We start from the raw sequence: 27,363 nt of genomic DNA, 5'->3' as shown, positions 1-27,363 counted from the left end.
GGTGTTCTGGCGGAGGGTAATGCCCGTTTCGCTTAATTTATAGATTCTTTGAAAAACCTCGGAATCTAAGGGTTCTTGCCCACTTGAAAACAGGGAAAGTGGCTAAGTGTAGTGATATTGCCCATAGATGAAGTGGGATGGGGGGCGGTCAGATCGGCCCTAATTATAGGCGCCTCTAGGCCTTGGGACCTTCTGCCGGACTCCCACAGGACTCAAGGGAGAGGGCCATGTCGAAGGCCGAAGGAGGGTTACGGGGATCCCCCACCGATCTGACGTCCCTTCAGCAGTACCTGTTGACGCTTCCCAGGCTGCTAAGGAGCGTGCTCGAGCACGTATCCTAAAGGATTGTTTCTCGTCTTCCAACGCGTCCTCCCCGCGCAAGGGGTGGGAATCTCGTTCGGATTCGCGACCTTTGAAGAGGACGTTTCAAGATCAGGACGCTTCACGTCATGCTTTATCTGATTGGCATTCTTCTCCGGAAAGCGTGTCCTTTCCGCCCCAGAAGAAGGCTAGGTCGTCTTCTGATGATGACGCCTTAGAGCGCCCCAGTCGCTCTAGAGCCAAGGCTGTTCCTGGGAGAAGGAAGAAGGCGTCCCCTCGCCCCTCACCTTCTCACAGGCATGGCTCTTCTCCTCGTAAAGAACCTTCGCAGACAGAGATAATCCTTGCTATGCAGCAACAACTGGATGCTTTACTTAAGCAGAAGGAAACGGTTTCTGGTCGTAAGAAGGACGATAGACTTCCGATCAAGAGATCAAGACCGTCTTCTCCGCCTGCTCGTCTTTCGTCCCCGTTTCCTGGTATTTCGTCTTCTAGACTTCGTTCTCCCCAGCGTTCGTCTAGAGGTGGAAGTAAACGTCAGGAGAGAGAGAGGTTTCTTCATTCTGCCCTCTCTTCTCTACGTGAGGACGCTCGGTGTTCCGACATCGACGTTTCTGATGAAGATGTTTTGGTTTCTGACGGACGGAATTTGGTACGCCCTGCTCCGCTTCGTCATGCTTGTGTTGACGCTCATCGGGACGCTCGTCAAGTGTCAATTCCTGTCTCTTCGCGGGACGATCGTAGAGACGCTTCGAGGGATGCTAGGATGCTCATCGCTTCTTTGGACGCTTCGTTGGACGCTTCGTTGGACGCTGATTTGGACGCTTCGTTGGACGCTCGGAGGGACGTTAGGTTAGACGCTCCGATGGACGCTAATAGACATCGTCGTAAGATCTTCTTGGACGCAATTACGGAAGTTCGCTCTCGATCGGACGTTGTTCCCGAGTCTTTAGATGACGCTACACGTCTTCCTTCTACTTCGCGTTCTACTCAAGTTGTGATTGCCTGATCCTGTGTCGGCTAACGATTTCTGTTAAGGGTACGTTACCCTCTTCTCGTCATCGGTCTGATAGGAGACTTGGGAGTGAAAGGTCTTCTGCCCCTCTTTCTTCGGGAGTTTTAAACCTCGGGTAAGGAAGAAGGGGAATTGAGCTGTTCTTCGGAGGAGGTTGATGAAGAACAACCCTCAATGTCGTCTTCTTCAGACTATCAAGTTTTGGCTTGGCTGCTCCGTGATTCTTTTGGAGATACCTTCCTTCCTTCTGCTCCTCCTTCTCCTCCATCGCAGTTTTCGTCGTCGAAAGCTAAGAAGACACCAGGGTTGTAAAGATGAAGACGTCTTTGTCTACCAGAGGGCTTCGGAAAGTTAACACCTGGATGGAGACTAGGAAAGCTAAAGGAAGCACACTTTCGCCCTGCCTCCGTCTAGACTTTAGCGGTAAGGCAGGGATGTGGTATGAAACCGGTGAGGAGTTAGGTTTGAAGGTTCCGACGTCAGCACAGGGAGATTTCGCCAGCGTTGTAGATGCCTCAAGAAGAGCTCTGTTGGCCTCAGCGAAGGTGTCGTGGACTACGTCAGAAATGGATCATCTGTTGAAGGGTCTGTTTAGGTCCTTAGAAGTCTTTTAACTTCTTAGACTGGTGTCTCGGAGTGTTAGACAACCAGTCTCGTAAGCCAGATTCGATCAGCTTGGGGGAGCTGTCCAGTGTATTGTCATGCATGGACAAGGCCGTCAAGGATGGCTCAGAGGAGTTAGCATCTCATTTTTCAGCAGGCGTGTTGAAGAAGAGATCGCTGTATTGCAATTTTGCGGCTAAGTCTGTCTCTCCCGCACAAGACAGAACTTTTGTATGCGCCGTTCTCGAGTCATCTCTTCCCCCAGGCTTTGGTGAAGGATCTGGCAGTAAGTCTACAGGAGAAAGCCACTCAAGACCTTTTGACACAGTCGTCGAGACGTCCTGCTGTTCCCTTCCACGTTCTTCAGGAGTTCAGTCTTTAAGAAGCAGAAGCCCTTTCGTGGAGGATCTTCAGCTAGATCTTTACCGAGGAAGGGGTCTTCCTAGAGGTAGAGCCCCGGCTAAGTCCAGGGGCAAGAAGGTGAGAATGCGTGCCTTCAGTCACCGTAGGAGCCAGGCTTCAGTTGTTTGGAGGAGCCTGGAGAGAAAGAGAGGCAGACACCTGGTCTCTCAATATCATAGAGAAGGGGTACAAGATTCCGTTCGTAAAGCCTCCCCCTCTGACTTCCACTCCCAGGGACTTGTCCCCGTCGTATCCTCAAGAAAAACAAAGGATTCTTTTCGATCTGCTCGAGCAGATGCTCGAGAAACGAGCAGTGGAACAGGTCTTAGATCTGGCTACGCCAGGATTTTACAACAGATTGTTTCTTGTTCCGAAACACTCGGGAGGGTGGCGGCGTCTTGGACGTAAGTCGTCTGAACCTCTTTATAGAAAAGCAAAAGTTCAAGATGGAGACACCTCAGTCAGTTCTGGGGGCCTTAAGACCGGGGGATTGGATGGTATCACTCGATCTTCAGAACACATACTTTCACGTCCCGATACACCCCCAGTTTATGAAGTACCTTCGGTTCGTCCTGAAAGGAAAGGTGTTTCAGTTCAGGCTCTTGTTCGGTCTGAGTACGGCCCCATTTGTGTTCACCATCTTAATGAAGAATGTGGCGAGGTGGCTCCATCTTTCCAACATCAGGATCTCGCTCTACCTGGACAGACTGGCTCATACGAGCTTCTTCGCAGACCCGGTGCCTGGAGGACCTGAAAACAACTCTGTCTTTAGCTGCGTCCCTGGGACCTTTCTGGTGAACTTCGAAAGTCATCTGACCCCAAACACAGTCCATCGTGTATCTGGGGATTCAGATGGATTCAGTGGCTTTTCGGGCCTTTTCCGTCCCAGGAACGTCAGCAACAAGGCATAGGAATAGTGTCAGCCTTTTCTAGGAAGGATTCATGCTCGGTGAGGGAATGGATGAGTCTGCTGGGGACCATTTCCTCGCTGGAGAAGTTTGTTTCCCTGGGGAGGCTACATCTCCGACCTCTTCAGTTCTTCCTGTCGGACAATGGACAGAGAAGGACAACTTCGATATGATCTTAACCATCTCAGAAGAGGTGAAGAGCCATCTAAGATGGTGGCTCGATCCGTTAAAGCTCTCGAGGGCATATCCCTCAAGCTTCGGAACCCCGACCTAGTGTTGTTCTCCGACGCGTCATCCACGGGGTGGGGAGCAACACTAGGGGGGGAGGAAGTGTCAGGCACCTGTAGAGGGGAACAGGTAGCCTGGCATATCAACTTCAAGGAGCTGGCAGCGGTTCAATTAGCGCTCCAGTTCTTTCAGGACAAAGTCTCCCGTCGAGTAGTTCAAGTCAACTCGGACAATACCACAGCCCTGGCATACTTGAAGAAACAAGGAGGAACTCACTCTCGCTCCCTGTTCGCTCTAGCGAAGGAAATTCTGCTTTGGGCGAAGGCGAGAGAGATCACGATCTTGACAAGGTTCTTTGCCGGAGTCGAGAACGTCCGTGCGGATCTCCTCAGTCAACAAGGACAGTTGCTGCCGACAGAGTGGACCCTCAATCGGGACGTATGCCAGGAGCTGTGGAGTCTTTGGGGACGCCCCTTGGTGGACGTTTTTGCAACCGCAAGGACGGCGAGACTTCCTCTCTACTGCTCCCCAGTTCTCGATCCGGGGGCAGTAGCAGTGGACGCCCCGTTATGGGATTGGACGGGCCTAGACCTCTACGCATTTCCCCCCCCCCCTTCAAGATTCTGGGGGAAGTGATGAGAAAGTTCACAGCTTCGGAGGGGACGAGGTTGACGTTAATCGCCCCCTTTTGGCCTGCAGCGATCTGGTTCACAGAGGTGATGTCCTACCTGGTGGATTTTCCGAGATCTCTTCCGTTAAGGAGAGATCTACTCAAACAGCCCCACTTCGAGATGTACCACAAAAACCTCTCCGCTCTGAGTCTGACTGCGTTCAGACTATCCAGAAGTTGGCCAGAGCGAGAGGTTTTCATACAATGAACTTACCTGTCAGATATATACTTAGCTAAGACTCAGTCGTCCCCGACAGAAATTCAAATTTCGCGCCACTCGCTACCGGTAGGTCAGGTGATCTACCTGCCTGCCCTGGGCGGCAGGACTAGGAACCATTCCCGTTTTCTATCATATTTTCTCTGTCGCCGGTGGTATCAACATTGTTGTTACTACCTCCTGACTGGAATTCGCTTTTCAAGACTTTTTTGATCATCTATATTGGATTTCTTGGTGACGTACTGGATCGTTGTTTTGGCATTCGCTACTGTGGACTGGATTTGGACTTGCTTTTGATTTTTCTAATAGAATGTCTGATTCAAGTGTTAGTGTGAGAGTGTGTGTGAATGTAGGCTGCAAGGTGAGGATACCGAAGGCTTCGGTTGATCCTCACACTGTATGTCGTAAATGTAGGGGGTTTGACTGTTCTTTGGCTAAACACCTGTATTGAGTGTGAAAAGTTGAATGCTAAGAATGAAAGACTCTAACTTCTTACTTGAAGAAGTTAGAGAGGATAGAATTAGACGGGCTGCACAAAAGAGTGTGAGTACAAGGCCTATTGAGCCTTTTTCTGAGTCTAACTCTCCTTTTATTAATGAATATGATTCTCCCTATGTATCTGAATCCTCACAGGCTTTGCATTCGGATTCGGCTTCGGAAATCGCCAATCTGAAGGCTACTCTTCGTAAAATGAAGACAAAGATGGCGGCCATGCAAGGTAAGGCAAGTGATTGTGAATTACTAAGTGAAGTGAGTGTTCCCAGTGTTGTGGAGGGGGCGTCTTGACCGTCCCTGCGATGCTCCCAGGCCTAGACCTCTTCCAAACTCACATACCCAGAGGAGTAGGAAAGTCGAAAGTCGTACGGAGGTTGTTGGGGAATCCCCAACGGTCAGGCGTCCCTTGCAGCAGGTTCTGTTTCCGTTACAGTCGCTCAGGACCGCTCTAATAGAAGCGTCTACGAGATTGTTTCTCGTCGTCCGGTTCTCCTTCACACCTAAACGAGGGTGGAAGGACTCCGATCTTTCTAGGCCACTGAAAAGGCATTGGAAAGAGCGCACGTTCGACTCGAGCCCGGAACGCTTCTCGGAGGAAGCTCCTTCTTCTATCAAGAAGGCTAAGCTGGTTTCGACGCCTCCTCGAACAGAATTTGAGGATCGCACTCCTTCGAGTTCTCCTGCTTCTTCTATTGAAGAGGACGCTGGTGTGGCTTCCAAGAGGATATTGCTTGCAGTACAAGAGCAGATAGCCTCTTTGGTTGGAGTTCTTTCGAAGGATCCCCCTCGCAAGAAGGACGCTAGACTTCCTATTAAGAAGTCTCGTCTTCTTTCACGGCCAGCACGTGAAGCGTCCTCCAGACTTGGGACGTCTTCCAGGCGCGAAAGATTCGTGCAAGCGTCAGGAGCTATGCCGAGGAGTTGCTGCTAGATAAGGATACGCCAGGCAGTGAAGGCTCAGCCAGGCGCGAGGATTAGCCAAGCGCGAGCCAGCAGGCGCGAGGATTCAGCCCAAGCGCGCAGGACGCAGCCAAGGCGCGAGCTCCAGCCAGGCGCTAGGCCAGCAGCTTTCTAGGCGCCAGCAAGTCCGAGGCTAGGCCTTGGCGTAAAGCGCCAGAACGCTCCGGGGCCGCCAAAGCCAGGCCGGCGAGAGCCAGCCAAGGCCCAAGGAAGGCTCCAGCCAAGCGCGAGGCGCCAGCCAGGCGGAGGCGGCCCCCGCCGGCGGAGGATTTGGCGCGGAAGGGTATTCAGCCAAGGCGCGAGGGATTCCAGCCAAGCGCGAAGGCACAAGGAACTAAGCGCGAGGCGCCAGACAAGCGCGAGGCGCCAGACACGCGCGAGGCGCCAGCCAAGCGCGAGGAGCTCCAGGCAAGCGAGAAGGCGCAAGCAGCGCGAGGACCAGCGCGCCTGCAACAAGCGAGGCAGACAAGCGCGAGGAGCTTTCAGGGGGAGAAGTTTTCAGCAGACGCGAGCTTCTTTTAGACTTGAGAGAGAGTCTGTTCACTCTATGAGTCCCTCTCCTAGTAGGAGCTTGTCACCAGTAGAGAGAGAACGGGATGAAGATCCTCTCGTTTTTCAGGCCGATTCCTCCACAAGGTGTAGAAGGAGATTCGGAAGAAGAGGGTGACGGTTTAGAGAAGGAGTCTCTAACTATAAAGTTCTGACTGACCTTCGTTTTGCAGGAATACGGAGATTTCTTTTAACTTTAAACTCCCTGCGGCTCCTCCTTCGCCTCAATCACTGTTTTCGAGTGCGGTTGTACCAAAGTCTTTGTCGGTCTTGAAGATGAGACCTACGATCTCTATGAAGAGAGCGCTTCAGTCTTTAGACAAATGGATGTTGTCAAAGAAGGATCTGGGCAGAACCACCTTCTGTATGCCTCCAGCCATACTTTCTGGCAAGAGAGGTTTCTGGTACCGAACTGGGGAGAACATGGGCCTTTCTCTCCCAGCGGCAGCCGAAGCGGATTTTTCAACCTTGGTTGATTCATCACGGAGACACGCTTTGAATGGAGCTCGTGTGTCTTGGGCGATTTCGGAGACGGATCATCTCCTCAAGGGCCTCTTCCATATTTTGGAAGTGTTTTAAATTTCCTAGACTGGTCCCTTGGGTGATGTCTAAGAAGGCTCATGAGCTCGGAAGGTCTAGACCCCGAAGTCATTCTGAGTATTCTTTCTTGTATTGACAAGGCATGTACAAAGACGGATCGGGAGAAATCTCCTCTCTTTTCGGAGCAGTACTCCTTAAGAAGAGGAGTATTTTTAGTTCCTTCCTAACCAAGGCGGTTTCTCCCTCACAGAGAGCAGCCCTGGTTTTCGCTCCCATGTCTGACTTCTTGTTTCCTTCTCAGTTAGTGAAGGACATTTCTCGATCACTGACTGACAAGGCGACACAGGATCTTCTCCTGCAAACTGCAAGGAAGAAGAGACCCTTGTTTCGTTGACAAGAAAGGACCGACTTCTACGGTTCAGCCCTTTCGAGGAGGCCCTCTCTCCAGAGCTCCCTCTAAGAGAAGAGGTCCTGAGAGGAGAGGTAAGGCTCTTCCCATCCCTTTAAGAAAGGGAAGTGAGACAGACAACCTCCAAACACCAGTGGGTGCCAGGCTTCGAATTTTGCAGACGCTTGGTCACTCATAAACTCGGACGCCTCTTCGATGTCCATAATCAGGAAGGGATATCTTATCCCCTTCCAAGACAGTCCTCCCCTAACGACCATTCCGCGGGAACTGTCAGCCAGATACAGGGATCCTGTACTGAGGGATACTCTTCGTCTGATGGTGAATCAAATGTGGGACAAAAGAGCTATAGAATTAGTCTAGAGCAAAACTCTCGGGGTTTTACAATCGGCTTTTCTGGTTGCGAAAGCCTCGGGGGCTGGAGACCAGTACTAGATGTCAGCGCTCTGAACAAGTTCGTTCTAAAGGAGAAGTTCTCTATGGAGACTTCGGCCTCAGTCCTGGCGGCTTTGCGTCAAGGAGATTGGATGGTGTCGCTGGATCTCCAGGACGCCTATTTTCATGTCCCGATTCACCCTCGTCGAAGAAGTACCTCCGTTTCCTGACGGGCGGGAAGGATCTTTCAGTTCAGGGCCTTGTGTTTCGGCCTGTCCACAGCTCATCAGGTCTTCACCAAACCTGATGAAGGAATGTGGCAGAGGTTTCTTCACCTCAAAGGCGTCAACATCTCTCTATATCTGGACGATTGGCTCATCAGGGCCAGAACAGAGAGACAGTGTTTGGAGGACCTTTCTTTGACCCTAGACCTGATAAAGGCGTTGGGACTACTCGTGAACCTCGAGAAGTCACAGCTGATTCCAGACAGAACTTGTCTATCTGGGAATCAGATGGATTCTCGGGGTTTTCGAGTATTTCCTTCGCAAGAGAGAATCGTGAGAGGCTTAGAAAAAGTCTCTCTCTTCTTAGGGAAAGAACGGACTTCGGCGAGGGAATGGTTAAGCCTTCTAGGCACCCTTTCCTCGCTCGAACAGTTCTTTCCTCTAGGAAGACTGCATCTTCGTCCTCTTCAGTTTTTCCTAAGGAGATCTTGGAACTGGAAGACGGACTTCTCTCCGACAGTTTTCTCCTTCCAATGGAGATGAAAACACACCTGCAATGGTGGTTGTCCCCTCTAAAAGAGAACAAGGGAATTTCTCTGGAAGTTCCGAAACCCAAGCCGAGTGTTGTATTCAGAACGCATCGGAAGAAGGTTGGGGAGCAACACTAGGACCGAGAGAAGTGTCAGGCACCTGGAAGGCAGCACAGGTGTCCTGGCACATAAATTGCAAAGAGCTTCTAGCAGTTCACTTGGCGCTAAAGTTCTTCGAACCCTTTTGTGACGAACAGTCGTGGTTCAAGGTGAATGTGGGGATAACCACTACAGGGCCCTGTCCTACATTCGGAAGCAAGGAGGAACGCACTCCGTGCCTCTATACGAGATAGCAAGAGATCTGCTAATTTGTGGGCCTCACAGAGAAACATCTCCCTCCTGACAAGATTTGTTCAGGGTACGAGAAAAACGTCAGGGCGGACAGACTGAGCAGGAGAAGCCAGGCCTTCACACAGAATGGACTCTTCTTCGAGGTCCTGTGTCAGAGTCTTTGGGATCTTTGGGGCACTCCTCACGTAGATCTGTTCGCCACATTCCTTTCCAAAAGGCTGGAAGTCTTTTGTTCAGTGGTGGAAGACCCAAGAGCTCCTCGTGGTCGACGCCTTCCTGCTAGGATGGTTCTCATGTGGACCGTGTTAACGCTTTTCCCCCCTTTCAAAATCCTGGGAACAACGTAGTTGAGGAAAGTTCGTTAGCGTTCCAACGGGACAAGGATGACCCTGAATCCCCGTTTTGCCGTTTTGGCCCAAGCACCCAAGATTGGTTTGCAGAGGTGCTGGAGGGTGGCCAGTAGACTTCCCAAGAAATCCCTTCCAACAGGATGGATCTTCTCAGACAGCCAACACTTCGAGAGGTTTCATCAAAACCTCCCCCGCTCTCGCGCTGACTGCCTTTCGACTATCGAAAAAGACTTGTCAGAGCGAGGGGGTTTTTCTCTGCGAAGCTGCAAGCGCTATCGCTAGAGCCCGCAGAGCTTCCACTAGACGAGTCTATCAGTCGAAGTGGGAGGTATTCAGAAGGTGGTGTAAGTCTAAGAAGTTGTCCTCCTCCAGTACCTCTATAACTGAAATCGCTGATTTCCTTTTGTTCTTGAGAGAGGTCTCTCACTTGTCTGTATCGACGATCAAAGGATACAGGAGCATGCTTTCGGCAGTCTTCAGAAACAGAGGCCTAGAGATTGCTGAGAATAAAGATCTGCACGACTTGATTAGATCGTTTGAAACAACAAAATCTAAGGAACTAACTCCTCCCAGCTGGAACCTGGATGTAGTCCTCAAGTTCCTTTCGTCTGACAGATTTGAGCTCCCATGTAGCTTCGTTCAGGGAGGGATATAACAAGGAAATGCTTGTTTTCTCCTATCTTTGGCGACAGCCAAAAGAGTTGGGGAACTTCATGCCCTGGAAGATGAAGTCGGCTTTAACAAAGACTCGGCCTTCTGCTCGTTTAGAACTCTTTTTCTAGCGAAAAATGAAAACCCATCGAATCCCTGGCCCAAGAGATTCGAGATCAAAGGCTTATCGAGTCTAGTAGGGAGAGAAACAGAAAGGTCTCTTTGCCCGGTAAGAGCCTTGAAGTTCTACTTACAAAGAAAGAAACAATTGGGAGGCTCTAGACAAAGTCTTTGGTGTTCGATTAAGGACCCCACAAGAATCATGTCTAAGAACGCATTAGCTTTCTTCATTAGGAGCGTCATTACAGATGCTCACAAGTTCTGTCCCCCTGACGACTCTTTTCCGCTTTTTCAAGAGTAAAAAGGCCCATGAAGTTTATAGAGCAGTGGCCGACGTCTCTCTCTTTTCAGAGAATATGTCGTTAAAGAAAATCATTGATATGACATATTGGAGGTGCAATTCGGTATTTGCATCTCACTATCTTAAAGACGTTCGCGTGACCTACGAGAAATGTTTTCTCTGGGGGGGGACCTTTTTGTATCGGCGGATAACGATATGGCTGGGTACGGGAGCAAACACCAATCCTTAACTTTGTACATACCTTCTACTAGATATGTTCTAGATTTCTGCTGACAAAGAGGGCTCGGTGCTGCAACTGCGGCCAGTCACTGTTGTTCAGTAAGGAACTCTTGTGATATCTTTTAGAGGAGTATTTAAATTTTTTTTTTTTTTTTTGAGAATTTTTTGTATGAATGCGTTTGCGTTTCGAGTTATGGGTTGTTTGTAATGAATTCGGGATAAACTCAGAACAATTCTATACTAACATGGTGGTTAGGATCAGGTGGTCGGGATTGGTTATGCTCCTTCACAAGGTGTGTTGTCATAGAAGTGGTCCAGTACCCATTGACAAAGTCCTTTTAGGCTCTGCCGAGTAAGCGGTTCATATACCCATCGACAGACCCACAAGAACTCTAGCCATAGATCTAATATCTCGCTAAAGTCTTGAGGTGATGCAGACTACCGGGTTACAGCCACGAAGTCTACCACCTATCAGGTAGGAACCAAGGTTTTTCTTTTATACCTACAACATATGTTGTTTACCTGTCTATTCCATATTAGCTGTCTCTGACCCTCCACCAAAGGGTGCCAATCAGCTAAGTATATATCTGACAGGTAAGTTCATTGTATGAAAATGATATTGTTATAATACAATAAAGTTTCATACATACTTACCTGGCAGATATATACGATTAATGGCCCACCCAGCCTCCCCGCAGGAGACAGGTGGAAGAGAGAAAATATGATAGAAAACGGGAATGGTTCCTAGTCCTGCCGCCCAGGGCAGGCAGGTAGATCACCTGACCTACCGGTAGCGAGTGGCGCGAAATTTGAATTTCTGTCGGGGACGACGGAGTCTTAGCTAAGTATATATCTGCCAGGTAAGTATGTATGAAACTTTATTGTATTATAACAATATCATTTTTCGAAACCTGTGGCTAAAGCTATCGCCACCGCGAGAAGACGTTCGTCAATCGCGGTTTACCAGTCTAAGTGGGCAGCTTTTAGGAGCTGGTGTAGGAAGAAAGGAGTTTCCTCTACCACGACCTCTGTGAGCCAGATCGCAGACTTCCTTCTTTATCTCAGACGAGATTTGAAACTCGCAGTGTCAACCATTAAAGGCTACAGAAGTGTCTTATCTGTAGTTTTTCGACATAGAGGTCTTGACCTTGCTAATAACAAGGACCTACATGATCTACTAAAATCTTTTGAGACCACCAAGGTACCGATAGCTAAGTTGCCTTCGTGGAATCTGGACGTGGTTCTCAAGTTTTTAATGTCAAGCCGCTTTGAACCTATTTACTCTGCCTCTTTGCGAGATTTGACGAAGAAGACTGTATTCCTAACTGCTCTGGCGACGGCGAAGAGGGCGTTAGCAAGATACAGGCGATTAGTAAACACGGTCGGCTTCAAAGGGCCTAAATGCAGTCTAGCTCTTTGAGATGTCATCCTGGCTAAGAATGAGAACCCTTCCAACCCTTGGCCTAAGACGTTCGAAATCAAGGGGTATGGCAGAAAATCATTGGTCAAGAGCCAGAAAGAGTCCGTGTCCTGTTAGGGCTCTTAAAGAATATCTTCGTAGGACAAAGGAGTGTAGAGGTTCTGCGGAAACTTATGGTGTTCGGTCAAGAGACCTAATCTGCCCATGTCCAAGAATGCACTGGCATTCTTTTTGAGGAACACCATTAGGAGGCGCACGCTAATTTGCAAGATAGTGACTTTAAGCTTTAAAAGTTAACGCTCACGAAGTAAGGGCTATTTCGACTTCTATAGCCTTTCAGAAAAATATGGCTCTCAAAGATATTTTAAGTGCCACTTTTTGGAGAAGTAACTCGGTGTTCGCCTCGCACTATTTACGGGAGGTCAGAACGACATGTGAGAACTGTTAATCTCTTGCTTGACCATACGTCTCGCCGCAGACATAACTATCTTGGGGGTGGGCAAGGAGGTAGCACTCCATTCATTTTCCCATAGAAAAGGGGTAGGTGAGTTTTAATGTTTGTAATGTTTATGGTTGTAGGGTCGGCCGCCGAATGTGGTCTTCCCTTCTTTTAGCCTTTGGTATATGGGAGTATTTGGTTAGGCTAACTTGGGGGTGGGGTGGTTTTGCCTCGTTGTCCTCTTGAGTATGGTCATTGTCTAGTCACATTGTGGTCTCGTCCCCGTTGGCAGATCATCTAGAGCGCACCAACTACACAGGTCTCTACCTTGTTGGTAACTCTAGTGAAGCAGATGCAGGCTTGGGTGACAGTAATCACGAAGTCAGCTATGCTAACAGGTAAGGAACCAAGATGTCAATCATCTACATATATATGTTCCTAAAATCCTTTTCTGTCTCTCCCACCTCCGCCAAAGGTGGGATTCAGCTATATCTATATCTGACAGGGCTAAGTTTCATGAAAAAAATAAAAGCTATTGTTAAGATACAATAAAGTTTGTTCATACTTACCTGGCAAGATTATATATATTTTAAGTACCCGCCACCCCCACCTCCCCTCAGGAGACAGTGGAGATAGAAATCTGATAGAAAATGGGAATGGTTCCTGATACCCGCCTCCCAGCGGCGGGAATGGGTACTAACCACCCTACTCCCACTACGTGTGTCGTAAGTTTTTAGAAATTCTGTCGGACTTCAGAGAATACAGCTATATATATAGTATCTGCCAGGTAAGTATGAACAAACTTTATTGTATCTTAACAATATCATTTTCTATCATCTAGTAGATTTGAACCTCCTCTCAACGCGTCGTTTAGAGATCTAACGAAAAAATTTATTTTGTTCATGAAACTTACCTGTCAGATATATATATAGCTGTATTTTCTGAAGTCCGACAGAATTTTAAAAAACTTCCGACACACGCAGTGGTCGGCCAGGTGGTTAGTACCCATTCCCGCCGCTGGGAGGCGGGTATCAGGAACCATTCCCATTTTCTATTCATAATTTTTCTGTCGCCGGTGCTGAAAACACCTGTTTTCAGTACCTCCGTCTTAGGATTTTGGAAACTTCATTGCCGCTAAGTATCCTAATTGTCTTTTGATTTATTTACTTGGATTTGTGGCTAGGCATACGCTATCTTAAATTGATTTGAATTTGATTAATTTTTGCATAAGATATCTGAATCTAGTTAGGCTAGTTTCAGAGGGGGTTGTCTGCAAAGATAGGTTGTGGCTACCGAAAGCTTCGGTAGATCCGCACTTGGTAATGCACGGAGGGGTATGGGTCTTTTGCTTTCTTTGTTGAGATTTGTGTCATGTAAGGAGTGTGAGACTTTGTCTATTCCGTAAGGAAGACGTATGATTCGTATGTACGCAATTAATCAGTAAACATGTCTAATTCCGTAAGGAGAAAGTATGATTCGTATGTACGCAATTAATCAGTAAACAAAAGTCAGGGTAGTGAACCTGCTAACCTTCCAGTAGACTTTATTTTGCCTAACCCTATAGTATGCCGGTACGGGTTATGAATATGTCTGCGAGAGGTGATCGCTCTCCTTCATTGTTGTGAAGGAGTGCTACTTCTGTTATTGTACTCCTAACCCTGTAATGTTGCCTTCGGGCCCTAAAACAGTGTCTGTAGAGGTTATTGCCCTTTCTCTTATACTCTTTCGATTCGTAACTTAGAATCGAAAGTGCTTGCTTTAGAGAGCAATAGTGAAGTGGCTAAGTGCAGTGACAGTGCCCCTTGTGTAGTGGAGGGTGCGTCAGATCGGCCTTATAACGCCTCTAGGTCTAGACCTCTGTCGGACTCCCAGGACCACAGGGAGAGGGCATGTCGAAAGCCGAAGGAGGGTTACGAGGAACCCCCACCGATCTGGCGTGCCTTCGGGCAGTTTTCTGATGAAAATCCCCAGAACTGCCAGAGGGAGTTTCGTGCACGTGCACGAATCCTGAAGGATTGCTTCTCGTCCTCCGAGGGCGTCCTCCCCGCGCAAGGGTTGGAGCTCTCGGAAGGACTCGCGCCCTCTAAGAAGCTTTAGAGAAGAGGACGCTTCACGTCCTCTCTCTCGTCAGGAGGGAACGTCAGATCCGCCCCATAACGCCTCTAGGCCTGGACCTCTGTCGGACTCCCAGGACCAGGGAGAGGGCATGTCGAAAGCCGAAGGAGGGTTACGGGGAACCTACATCGATCTGGCGTCCCTTCGGTAGGAGGCTCGCGCCCTCTAAATAGAAGCTTTATAGAAGAGGACGCTTCACGTCCCCTCTCTCTCTCGTTATGCGTTTCAGTGAGAAGTAAGAAGGCGAACGTCGCCTGATCACGTGTACGTCTTTCCACCGAGAAATATGAAAAAGAAGGCAGTTTCTCTCGCTTGTTTTGACGCCTGTCAGGAGCGTGACGCTTTTCTGCACGCTTCTTTTGACGCTCGGCTTGAACAGGACGCTCGATGGGACGCCAGGACGGCGCCGGTGGACCCGAGCCGGTCCTCGCCAGTGGACGCCGCCGCGCGGCCAGACGTCCGAGCGGTCCTCAGCAAATGGACGCCGAGCGCGCGCCAGGACGCCGAGCGTCCTCGCAAATGACGCCGAGCGCGCGCCAGCGCACACCAGGTTTGTCTCCTGGCTGAACGTTTCTGTTGAACTCTTCAAGCTCTTGTTTAAGATTTGAGCCTCAAGAATGTGAAGTAAGCAGTGCTTCGGAGGAAGCTTAAAGTGAACAGACAACTTCGTCTTCGAAACCCAGCAAGACCTCGGGGTTTCCGTTGAATTCAAGAGGTCTCTGTCAATATTATATTGCTTTTCGCAAAGGTGGATGGAGTTAAGAAAGCTCAAGGGAAGATCTCGTTTTCTCTACCGCAGTCAAGACTTTGCGAAGGCAGTTACGGGTTATGTAAAGGCTCGACGTCTCGGCGACGTTCAGTAGGATTCTGGCAAAGGCATTCATCAAAAGGACGCTCTTCAGGAAAGCGCAAGACAGGACTTCCTTTGCCATACTGCCAATAAATTTCTAGTCGGGACTACGCTGCCGAATTGAACATCGTCGTTCTACCTGCCGTAAGCCCTGTCTCTTAACAGGATTCTTGCCCCTTCCTCGTTTGAGACGGGAATCGGAAAAATAAAATGCTCGACTTCCTGGATTACGTTTTGTCAATTCAGTGACTTTCCCCCATTGACAATATACTATCGTTTTGTCAAGTAAGTGGGTATCCCCTCATTGACAAAATATCTCTTTGTCCCGTAAATGGGTTAGTTCTCATTGACAAACATCTCTTTAACTTGATATTGCGTAAACGAATAAGCTCTTATTGACAAGATTCGGAAGAGCTCTCATTCGTCATTCGCAGACTCGTACAAGAAATAGACTTGTAGACTATGTCAATGAACGCTTATGTCCAATAACATAAGAAGCTTGAGCTGTCTGCTTCAATTCTATAAGTTTTGTTCATGAAACTTGCCTGTCAGATATGTATGTAGCTGTATTTCCGAATTCAGATATATATATGTCTGCCAGGTAAGTATGATCAAACCTTATTGTGATATAATAAAATATTTTGCCTTGCGTTATTTTACTACTGGTTGGTTCAAGTCATACACGCTTGCTGTAGTTACCTCTTCGGATGGCAACCGAGAGGTCTATTGTCTATTATTTTAAGGACATTTAATCGTTACTCCCTGCAGCCTTCCAGGAGTTTCCGATTTATCTTTTACCGTTGTATGGTAGTGTTCTGACGACACAAACGCATCTATATATTTAGCGTTTTCTGTTTCGCTTAAATATACCAGCTTGAGAGTCTCTTTTTGCTAAAAAAAAAAAATAAAAAAAAAATAACGGACCTATTTCTTCGTAGAATAGGGTAGCTGGCAACCCAGACATAAAGTTAAGAGACGACGTTCGTAAGCTGCTGGCTGCTGCTGTGCCTGACTGTCAGTGTCCAACCGAGCCAGTAACAGGTCGTGCGCTGTCATGCGCTGTAGGTTACGTCTCTCTCTCCTGCGGGATTGACTGACTAACCGTATCTCTGTGCTGGCGGTTACGTCTCTCCTGCGGGATTGACTGACTATCTGTATCTCTGTCCTACAATCACGGACTTTAGCCTAAGATTGAGGGGATTTCTTACGTGAATGAATAACGTTGCATTCGTTTTTGCCTTACTAATGTTCAACAGTTATCTCTTAATCCTTTCGGTGCTCGTTACCGCACGGTATAGAACTACGAGTCTACCGCAACATTGCACTTTTATATGCTCTCCTGCTTAGGCAAAGCGCAGCCTTATTAGGGAAGTAAGCATACTCGGGGAGGCAATGGATGATCTTGCTGGGGACCATTTCCTTCCTGAAGAAGTTTGTTTCCCCGAATAGACTGCAATTCAGACCACAGTTTTTCCCTACCGGGAAACTGAAATATTATTCAAGATCTAGGAATGATTCTGAACATCTCTCAGTGCGTCATGATAGAAAGAAGGTGCCGGACATCTGGATAGGGTTTCAGATGTCCTGGATCTTAATCTGAAAGAAGTAAATGCAAGTCGGTCGTCCCTCCAGTCCTCGAAACGAGTTTTTGGAACCAGTGGTCCACATCAACTCTGAAATTCCACAGCTCTCTCATATCTTAAGAAGTATCTTCTCTCGGTCCCTGCTCGGGGACGTTTACGAGAAAGAGCCTAATATAACAACAGGCCGTAGAATGTAACGATCCTCTAGAGGTTCGTTACAGGATTGCAAAAGTCCGTACGAATCGACTCGATCGACGGCAGCAAGTTTTGACTTTCGAGTGGAATCTTTCTTTAGAAGTAAGTCTAAGTTGAGAGTTGTGGAGACTTTAGGGACGCCCTTTCATTCTTCTCTTCGATAGGTTGAGGACGAAGAGGCTTCTTCTTCTCTGCTCCCTTTTTCTCGATCCGGGATCGGTACCATTAAACGCCATCCTATGATATTAAACGGGGATGGATGTTTAGTCTTTTTTTTTTTTTTTTTTTTTTTTTTTTTTTTTTTTTTTTTCTCTTCTCAATCGCTTAGGAAATGTAATAAGAGGATTTATGACGTCACAGGGAGCGACAATGACGCTGATCGCCCCATGTTGGCCTTCAGATCCTGGGATTCACAGAGGTCACATACTTCCTAGTTCACTTTCCAAGGAACCTTTTCCGAGAGTCGGTCTACTCTAACTCGAAAGGTACCTATAACCTCTCCGCTCTGAGTCTGACAACGTTCAGACTATCTAGATGTTGACAGGAATAAGATTACCGTCTTCCATTTCCGTCTGAAGAAATGGGATAAGCTGGCAGTCACAACTATTAAAGAATACGCAAATATGTTGTTGACGGCTTTTGGCTCAGAGATTTGCGTCTGTCAAACAAACAAAGCCCTTCACGATCTTTGAGTTCTGTGGAATCTCGAAACTCGCTCACCATCTACTTTTTGTCTCACCTGTTTTCTCGGAGTCAGACACTCGTGCGATCAGGCGACATATAGTAGCCCTGAGTTTCTTGTTGACGAAGTCGGTTGCGTTTATACACCCCCGATGATCGTGTAACATGGAGACCAGGTTGGACTGTCAGGCATTCTTCCTTCGGGACTGAATCGCCTTTTTGCTCCTTGCTCCTTTCTCCTGGCACCAGAAGCTCGAGTCAGGAGTTGATTCGCTGACGACGTTGGGTTGCGTTGATACACCCCCCACCCCCCAAGGTTTGCTTAGATTGAATCGCCCAGGCAGTCCAGACACTCATCCTTCAGCGAATAGTGCCTTATGGTCTTCAGGGTACAGCCTTGCTGTCCTTGATTCGTCTGACTGGTCAACTGGTCGGTCACCTGACTTTAGTACAGACGGACTGACTGTGCATGTCCAGATCGAAGCTTTCAATATGGAACTTAGACGTAGTCTAAAGTTCTTGATGTCAAAGCATTCGAACCTCTCCTACCTGTTAACTTCTTGCATGTGATCAGGAAGGCCTTCTTCTAACCACCCTAGATACGACAAAGAGGGTTAGTGAGATTTTAAGCCATCGTCACAAGTTTTGGCTTTAGAGAACACAAGGCGGTGTGCTCTCTAAGTCTTTCGTTGTGGCCTAAGAATGGAAACCCGTTTTGTCCTTGGGCCAGGAGCTTGGAAGCAACGATGGCACAAGTTAGTGGGGAGGAGCCAGAGAGAGTCCTGTGCCCTGTCAGGTCTCTCAAGTTTTATCTACATAAAACTCAAGAAAGTCGAAGTCATTCGGGCAATCTGCAGTGTTCCGAAAAAGACCAGACTTGCCCATATCGAAGAACACCCTGGCTTAGTGTTAAGGAGTTCTTTCAAAATGCTCCTTCATTGTGTTTGCACAAAGATTTGAAATCTTTTTATCTGAATGCTCACGAGGTGAGGGCGCGGCCTCGGAAGCATTTCAACAGAGCATGGCACTCAGCAACATCCTGAGTACCATGTTTTAGCGAAGCAACTCTGTGTTCACTTCACACTCCCTGCGAGATGTGAAGATGGCATAGAGATCTGCTGCTCGCTAGGGCCATACGTGTCTGCAGACACAATCTTGGGGGAACGAGAAGTACCACTCATCCTTATCCTGTAGAAAATGGTTAGGAAGAGCCTTAATTGGAGTTGTTGAGTCGCCGACAACAGCGACTTCTTAACTCTTAAGCCTTAGTTAACACACCATAACTTTGGCTAGGTTGGTCAGGTGGTGATATATATATTTATATATAATATTTATTTTACTTCTTAGCCCTCATGGTATGGTCAATATGGTCTAGTCACATTGTGGTCACGCCCCCGTTGACAGATCATCTGGAGTGCACCAGCTTTATAGGTCTCTACCTCGCTGGCAACTCTAGTAAAGCAGAAGCAGACTTGGGTGACAGTAATCACGAAGTCGGCTATGCTAACAGGTGGAACCAAGATGTAAATCATCTGCATACATTTGTTTCCCAAAATCCTTCTATTCTGTCCCTTCCCACCTCCAACGGTGGGATTCAGCTATATATAGTATATCTGACAGGTAAGTTTCATGAACAAAATGATATTGTTATGATACAATAAAGTTTGTTCATACCTGGCAGATATATATAATCAAGTACCCACCCACCTCCCCTCAGGGGACAGTGGAAATAAAAATTATGAATAGAAAATGGGAATGGTTCCTGATACCCGCCTCCCAGCGGCGGGAATGGGTACTAACCACCTGGCCGAACCACTGCGTGTGTCGGAAGTTTTTTAAAATTCTGTCGGACTTCAGAAAATACAGCTATATATATATCTGCCAGGTAAGTATGAACAAACTATTGTATCATAACAATATCATTTTCTTGTTGTTGTTAGCGACTGCGAAGAGAATTAGTGAAATACACGCTCTAGATTCTCGAGTAGGATTTAAGAGTGATGCGGCAATTTGTTCTTTCCAGACTCTGTTTCTGGCCAAGAACGAGAACCCTTCAAAACCCTGGCCAAAGAGTTTTGAAGTTAAAGGACTTTCAAATCTAGTAGGAGAGGAATTAGAAAGATCTTTATGTCCGGTTGGAGCTCTGAAGTTCTATTTAAAGAAGAAGAATGAACTCAACGGGTGTAAACAAAGCTTGTGGTGTGCAGTTCGGGATCCTAGTAGACCCATGTCAAAAAAGGCATTAGCATTTTTTGTGAGGAGCAGTATTACGGATGCTCATAATAACTGCACTGAAGACTTTCAGGACTCTCCGAGTGAAGGCTCATGAGGTTAGAGCGGTGGCCACTTCATTAGCTTTTCAGAAGAACATGTCTTTAAAAGACATTGTGGATGCGACTTACTGGAGGTGTAATTCAGTGTTCGCATCGCACTACCTTAAGGACGTTAAAGTAACATATGAAAAGTGTTTCTCTCTGGGTCCTTTTGTATCAGCCGATACAGTGCTGGGGCTGGGAACACATAACGATCCTTAGAAAAATTTGTATTTGTTCTAATTTTTGATAGTACATAGATCTACATCTACCTTGTGAGACGAGTTGTTGGTTTTTTCTGCTGATTAGTATGCTTGGTGGCGCACGGGCGTCCTAGTTTGGATCAGTGGGGGAATCAAGAGACGTCTTTTTGGCTAGATTGTACAAACATTTTTTTTTTAAATTTTATTTTCATTTTTGTACTTTACTGTACGAATGTTTGTGAATCGAGTGAGTGGTTGTTAGCAAGAGGTTAGGGGATAACTTCTTGCAATCTTAGAACTAACATGGATAGGTTGAGGTGATCGGGATCGATGTTGTGCTCCTTGTATAGGTCTTGTCAAGTAAGTGGATAAGCACCCATTGACATAGTCCTTCCAGGATCTACCAAGTAAGCGGGTAAGACCCCTTTGGCAGAACCACAAGAACTCTTAGCCATAGATCAATATCTCGCTGAGGCTCTTGAGACTGACTAGACTCCTGGATTGTATTCATGAAGTCTTCAGTCTAAACAGGTAGGAACCAAGGTTTTATTTATTTATTACCTACAACGATAGTTGTGATTCCTGTTTGATTCTGTATTTAGCTGTCTCTGTCCCACCTCCAATGGTGTGAATCAGCTAAGTATATATCTGACAGGTAAGTTGAATGTATAAAAATGATATTGTTATGATACAATAAAGTTTTATACATACTTACCTGGCAGATATATACAAAATTATACCCACCCTACCTCCCCTCAGGAGACAGGCGGTATAGAAAAAATATGATAGAACATGGGAATGGTTCCTAGTCCTGCCACCCAGCGGCATGTAAGTAGATCACCTGACCTACAGGTAGCGTGTGCGCGAAATTCGAATTTCTGTCGGACGACGGAGTCAAATAGCTAAGTATATATCTGCCAGGTAAGTATGTATAAAACTTTATTGTATCATAACAATATCATTTTTTGGGGTTTATCACTGCAGATAACTGGAAATATGCAAATTTCGGTGCTAGACAAGCACCATAAAACCAGATCACCGATAGTCAAGGCCGCTGATAACCTGGAACTGTCTGTATGTGTAAGTATATTTAGTATTATTTTTCACTGATTTTACTCTATATCAAACTTATATGTATTACAGGAAATAATTATGACAGCGGGTGCAACGTAGTCGAGGAGGGTGTTAAGACCTCTGCAAGATGTCCATGATTGCAGGTCACCGACAAAATAGTACTCATTCTACAAGGAAAAAGGTTCAGGTTGGTGTTTTTTCCTTGTTAGTAATTATTTAATAAGAGTGTGTTCTTATGGAAATATAAACCAATGCCTTTTATAAAGGACCGTCCTTCAGTGATAGCTGAAGCAGTGGTTGAAATTAGAAACAAGGGTGTTGATTTGTGGTTTTGGGGAGTGATTTGGGGAGAACCTCCATCATTTGTATTACCTCATTATTCATTTTTTCTTTGGACAGCTAGCAGATCAGGGACATTTTGCTTACTGTTTTCTTGTATGGTTGTTGAATTTTGATGAGTAACCTGCTACATTAGATTTTGCTATTATTAACCCTTTTGAGTGCTTTCTCTTCCTTTTTTGCCCTAGTAAGGAGAAAAAACTTTCCCCGCAACAGTGCGAGGGGTTTGGGCATCCTTGTGGGTATTTCATGTCTCCAGCAATGGTAGATTCCACAGGCATTGTTTCTTTATGTAGGGGGAAGGTGTGTACTTGTTCTTTCCCTGTATGGAGTGTGCTGGTTGGTCTTGCATAGTGTAGAAGTGTTGTAAGATGAGGAAGAATGAAAAAAAAGCATGTCTTCAAGGAACATACACCCCTGAATCTCTCTCTCTCTCTCTCTCTCTCTCTCTTCCATTTATATCCCCATGCCTGCTGGTAGTACTACCCCTCCTCAGTGTGATAGCACTTTGGCATGAAAAAAAAATTTGGCCATGCTCTCTCCTTGAAGGATGATGTTGCTGTTGGTAGTGATGCATCTTCAGAAGCTTTCTAGCCTTCCTATTCATCCAATAATGACATTCTAGGTACGAAGAAGAATAGTTATGAAAGATTTGGACCACGCTTCATGTCCGTGGTAGTCAAATTCTTGCCGTATTTCAGGACAATCTGCCAGAGGGGGGAAGCTGTCTTGGACACTGTCTTCCTGTAGTGTCTGCTGGTGTTTTCTATGCTGCTGCTCCAGTCTCTTTGGCTGCTGCTGTGGGGTATCCTTTTATTGCAGTAGTCTTTCCAGTGGTAGATCCTCTGATTGGCACTTATCACTTTGGTTCCGGCCTCAACCTTCCCTTTGGTAAGACTCAGGAGAGGAAGAGTAAGAAATGCTCTCTGCTTCCTTCCTTATCATAATCATCTTTGTCATCAAGTTCTTATTCTTCCTCCTCCTTGTACTTGGACTCTCTTCTACCACATAAGTGGAGGATTTCAGGAAATTTGTTACTAAATACAAACCTTTGTTCTTTACATTAAGATTTGGCTTGTGATTTAGAACGGCCTTTCAAACTATGTAATGACAAAGTAGTCAATCACCGACAGGCAGGGGGAAGCTCCACCCACCAGTTGGTCTGCCCATCACTTTGCTTATGGCCACCATTGAGTCCAGACATCTTTCATGACTGCCCAACTTTTGCCGTTCAAACTTTTATTGATCAAACTTGAGTAGAGTATTCCTTTTCCTTTTTTGGTTGTTGATGGTGTGTGTGTTTTATATTCTTGATCAAACTGATCAGTCAACTAGGCCTTCTTACAAGGAATTAAGTTTGTGGTGTGTCCTCTCATCATAGGACATTTCTGATGAGTAGCACACTGAACTTATGTCGTCATAGGGGATCTCCTCATTGGATGTCTCCTCTGTTGAAAATGCACATTCCTTTGGCAGCGCAAAGACATCTTGTCTGTCCACAGTGTAATTCCTTTGACAGTGCACAAGTTCGCAGTAGGATATACTATAGAACGTATCTGTGTGGACATATTATCAGAGGACATCCCCTTGGGTTATCCTATTGTCTCGTCTGTCTACTTGGAGAAGACCCATGTTAGACCTCTTCACTAAGCGGTTCAACAGGAAGCTAGTTTCACTAGACTACTGACTGATTAACAGCTCTCCTAGGGCTTGCCCGAAGGATTAGATTTTTTTTGCATGGCTAGGAAGCAATAGGTTTCTTAGCAACAGGACCTACAGCTTATTGTAGGATCTGAACCACATTATATCGAGAAATGAATTTATAATCACCAGAAATAAATTCCTCCAAGTCCATGCTGGTGAACTCGGGCTACCAAATTGATAGTCGAGTACGGAACCCACTCGCCCAGTGAGAAACTTGCATAGTACTGAAAACAACCTTCGGGGGTATGCATTCCCTCCGTTCTGCTTGTTCCGTTATGTCCTTAACAGACTATGTAATGGATTCCAGTCTTAGGATGACCGTAGTAGCTGAGTGGGTCCGTTCTCGGCTGGTTGGTAATAAGCAAAAACTGTCATTAACCGAAACTCAGTGTTTTATGGAGCTTATGGTGCCAATAACCAGTTAATGGCACCTCTGTTAGGTATGTTAGGGTGCCATAACTCTATTACTGGCATGTTATTGCTTGGATAACAGGAGCCATAAATTTAACCAGATCTCCATTAACTGGTGTCTGCCAATAGCTGGGGGCTGTCTGTAATTAAAATTTTGTCATTGACTTTAGCAGTGGGGTAACAAATGCCAGACTCCATCTTGAATCAATATCTCAACACCAAATTTGTCTGTCATCATTAATTACCATGTTCCAGTGTTGTTATTGTCACGGAAAGTGTTCTGAACAACAAACTCCATGGTCACCAAGAAACTAGTGAACAAAACTTTCAGTGGATGCAGTTTTCAAGATGAGGTGACAAATTAGAGGAAATAGGTGTTGGATTGAGATAATGTAAGACTGTACCAAGGCTGGGCATTAATTCCCTAGAAGACAATTGATTCATAAGAGGGTACAGTTTGGGCTCATTGAAGTATCTTTCAGCCACAAATCTTTAAAAGAAGACTTGTCAAGAGGATCAGAGGGAAGTTATCTTTACATAATGTATAAATAACACAATATTCTGTAGTAATGAAGAAAATTGTTTTATTTATATTACATAAAAACGTTTCCTCACTATAAAGGGAATTCCCTGCTATTTGGGTCAGTGAGATCCTTGGCATCCAGAAGATGAAGCAAGCCCTCCAATCACTGTTACTGCACCAAAGGAGGTATTACTTACTGGAGGATGTAATGTCTACTGTGTTTCAGTTGTTGGACTTGTCATTCTGTTAACAGACAAATGACCTTCCTTTGGAGAGATTTTCTTTGGAAGGTGTTCAAGGGGTTGTTTTTCTTCTTCTAAGGTGAACACCATAGATGTGTATCTAGGGTATTTTTCCAGATTGTCTTGTGGCTTGAACTTTGGTTGAACATGTTGACAGTGCCATGACAGGTATCTCATCTCAGGACAAAAGGCCAACCTTCTTGAGGTTTCTGTCAATGGGAAGTAAGGTGTTAACCATCCTTGTGCAAGAGTAAGTCTCTTGTTGAGGAACAGCTTGATGCTACTCTTTCCAAAGACTAAAGGCCTGTCCACACGACTGGGCCTGATCGTCGTGGTCAGGGGTTGACGGGGCAAATTCTGGCGGACTTATCCGTGAATGTCGTCCACACGGGTGAGGCGATGGAGAGGTGGGCGTGCCCGACGATGCCAGTACGTAATGTGTTCAGTGCGGTACGATAAACATGGTACCTACCGCAAAGAAGAAGAAAGTGTAGCATGATAATTGCTTTGTGTGTGATGAAAAAGAGGAGAATATGGTGCAAAGAATGGCTCAGTAAATAAATGTATATGGTTAACGTACGTCTGCCAGGGTCGAAGCTCAAGCCATCGGGCACCACCATGGTGATTTTGCTACAAGACCCATCTGGCAATTTGACGGTTTGCCCATCAAGTGTGCCCGTTAGAGGGGAAGTCCGCCGATCAGCCCCGATTGTGTGGACAGGCCTTAAGTTCCAGCCTGTGGTGAGAAATACTCCTACATAAAAGTGACTGGTTTGTATACTTAGGTAAAATAATTATTACTTACAAAGTTTGAGAGACTGTATAGTTATTTTTGTACAATATGCAAGTAAAGCATAACACAATTACATATTAAGTTTAGAAATGTAAAAGAAAATGTGTAGACTGTTAGCTGTGCCTTGTAATTATGTTTGTAAGGTTAATTGCATTGTTTTCTTGCAAAAAAAATTTATTTATCAGTAATAATCCTGCACAGACATTTGTATTATAATTAATAATACCTTATTCCCACATTTCAGATTTCTTTTGTAATTCGAGATGAGGTAGAGAAATTTCACCGTTCTTCGGTTAATTCCCTTCAGTATGATGCACATCTCCAACGGCTATACTCTGCCGGTAGAGATTCCTTCATACGAATATGGAACTGCAAAAACCAGAAGGAGCCTTACATTCAGTCCATGGAACATCATACAGACTGGGTTAATGACATTGTTCTTTGCTGTGGAGGAAAAAACTGTGAGTTCCTTAAAATTGTGCATGATTTTGGGAAAATAATTTTTTATTTCTTTGTAACTTTGTTGAAAAGTAATTTCAGTGGAGCTGGTCCTTCCTCAGTGTTAATGTTACCATGAATCATTACTTAAGCTATGTGATATTTTGGTGATGCTGATAGAATTGAGAAAACATTCGCAAAGATATAGTGCACATACTTGAAAAATGGGGAAGTCAAGGTAACTGTGTGAAATAAGTACAGGAAAAATATTTAAAATGATTAAGGAATAAATCAAGAAATAAGAAAATAAATAGAAAACTCCAAAGTCATTAATTATTTTCTTCAGTGTAAACCCATTTTTATAGTCCAGTTTCCATGGTCTATGAAGTCTCAGACACATCCTAACTTGTTTGAAAAACAAAGACGAATAGTAATTGGAAGCTGTCTGCATGAACCAGTAGATCCTTGAGTCTCCTTACGGGGAGGGAGTTCTGATTAGGAATAATGGGTTTGTTTTGAAAATATAAATTTTCTTTAAAAACTTTAATAGTTCAAGCACAGAACTCTTTTGCTCACAAAATTGTCCAAGTTTTCTCTTAGGCAGGGAGACTGGAGCAAGTGAAATCCAGATTTGTTTATTTTGACTCGCTGGCTCTTACCATGTAAAGCTCTTTCGGTTGAGATTAGCAATTTTACCTGCAGCTACTCATGGTGGTGAAAAAAAAGGGAATGTTATTGTGCAGTTAGCCAGAATGATGAAGAGAGGCCCTTTGCCAAAAAACAAGGTATAGAATTTGATAACACCAAATAAATGATATAAAGGTTGTAGAAGTAGAGGAAGATTCATTGTGGTCCATACCCTCAACTGAGGTAGGGACCATATGCCATGCAGCCAAAACAGGCCCCAGTGAAAAGAATTCCAATAATTTGTGAGAAATTTCCCAGAAGTAGATGTTAAGAAAAGTAGATTAACACCTCCGAGTGCTTTCCAGTGAAAGTGAATTATAATGTTTATGCACCATTTGAATAATATGCAGTTAAGAAGAGCTCTTATTCAATGAAATTTAGCTCAATCTTGAAGAGCATCCATATATAACACATTCTCGTAACCCCTAAGTTTGACCCACTGGATCTAGAGTAAGCTAGTGTTCCAGATTACTTGTGTTTTCATTCAGGCTTTTGAAAAAAAATGAGTTTTTAGTTACTTATTCACATCACCATCATAAAACAACCCATGTTGTGTTCCTGTAGTAGTTGTATTACTCATTCAAACAAATTATAGACACATTTGTCTTTCAGTGCAAGCTGAAATTGGTTATTTAAAATGTGTTAACAATGTAAGTAGTTGAGTGGGGAGTATCACTCATTGACCATCACACATTTTTAATTATGCAACTTACCCAGTAATTACATAGTTATAGTTTCTGTTATTCACAGCAGTATAGTCACTATAGATTCAAATTTCACGGTAGCGACACCGATAAGTATGTAGGTAACACCAGTCTCGGCCCCTAGCGAGAAGGTTAGGGATGACACAGCCCATTAGCTCATTCCGTTTCTGTGTAAACATCTGGTGTCGGCAGCAGTTCTTCATTTTTTGCTGGTT

At 45.6% G+C, this 27,363-nt stretch overlaps 1 protein-coding gene across 1 annotated transcript in view; it reads left to right on the top strand.

Annotated features, from left to right (window-relative positions):
* Window positions 1-27,363, top strand: part of LOC135197815 (WD repeat-containing protein 48-like) — a 235,719-nt gene that overhangs the window by 38,342 nt on the left and 170,014 nt on the right. Inside the window, exons 2-3 of the mRNA XM_064224949.1 lie at window positions 21,377-21,494; window positions 25,564-25,780. Coding sequence (XP_064081019.1) covers window positions 21,435-21,494; window positions 25,564-25,780 — 277 coding nt within the window. The 5' untranslated portion in view covers window positions 21,377-21,434. The remainder of the gene's footprint in view (window positions 1-21,376; window positions 21,495-25,563; window positions 25,781-27,363) is intronic.

Source organism: Macrobrachium nipponense, chromosome 21 (assembly GCF_015104395.2).
Source record: "Macrobrachium nipponense isolate FS-2020 chromosome 21, ASM1510439v2, whole genome shotgun sequence".
Lineage (NCBI taxonomy): Eukaryota > Metazoa > Arthropoda > Malacostraca > Decapoda > Palaemonidae > Macrobrachium > Macrobrachium nipponense.
Note: the sequence above shows the minus strand (reverse complement) of the source record. Positions and strands in the feature narration are given on the sequence as shown.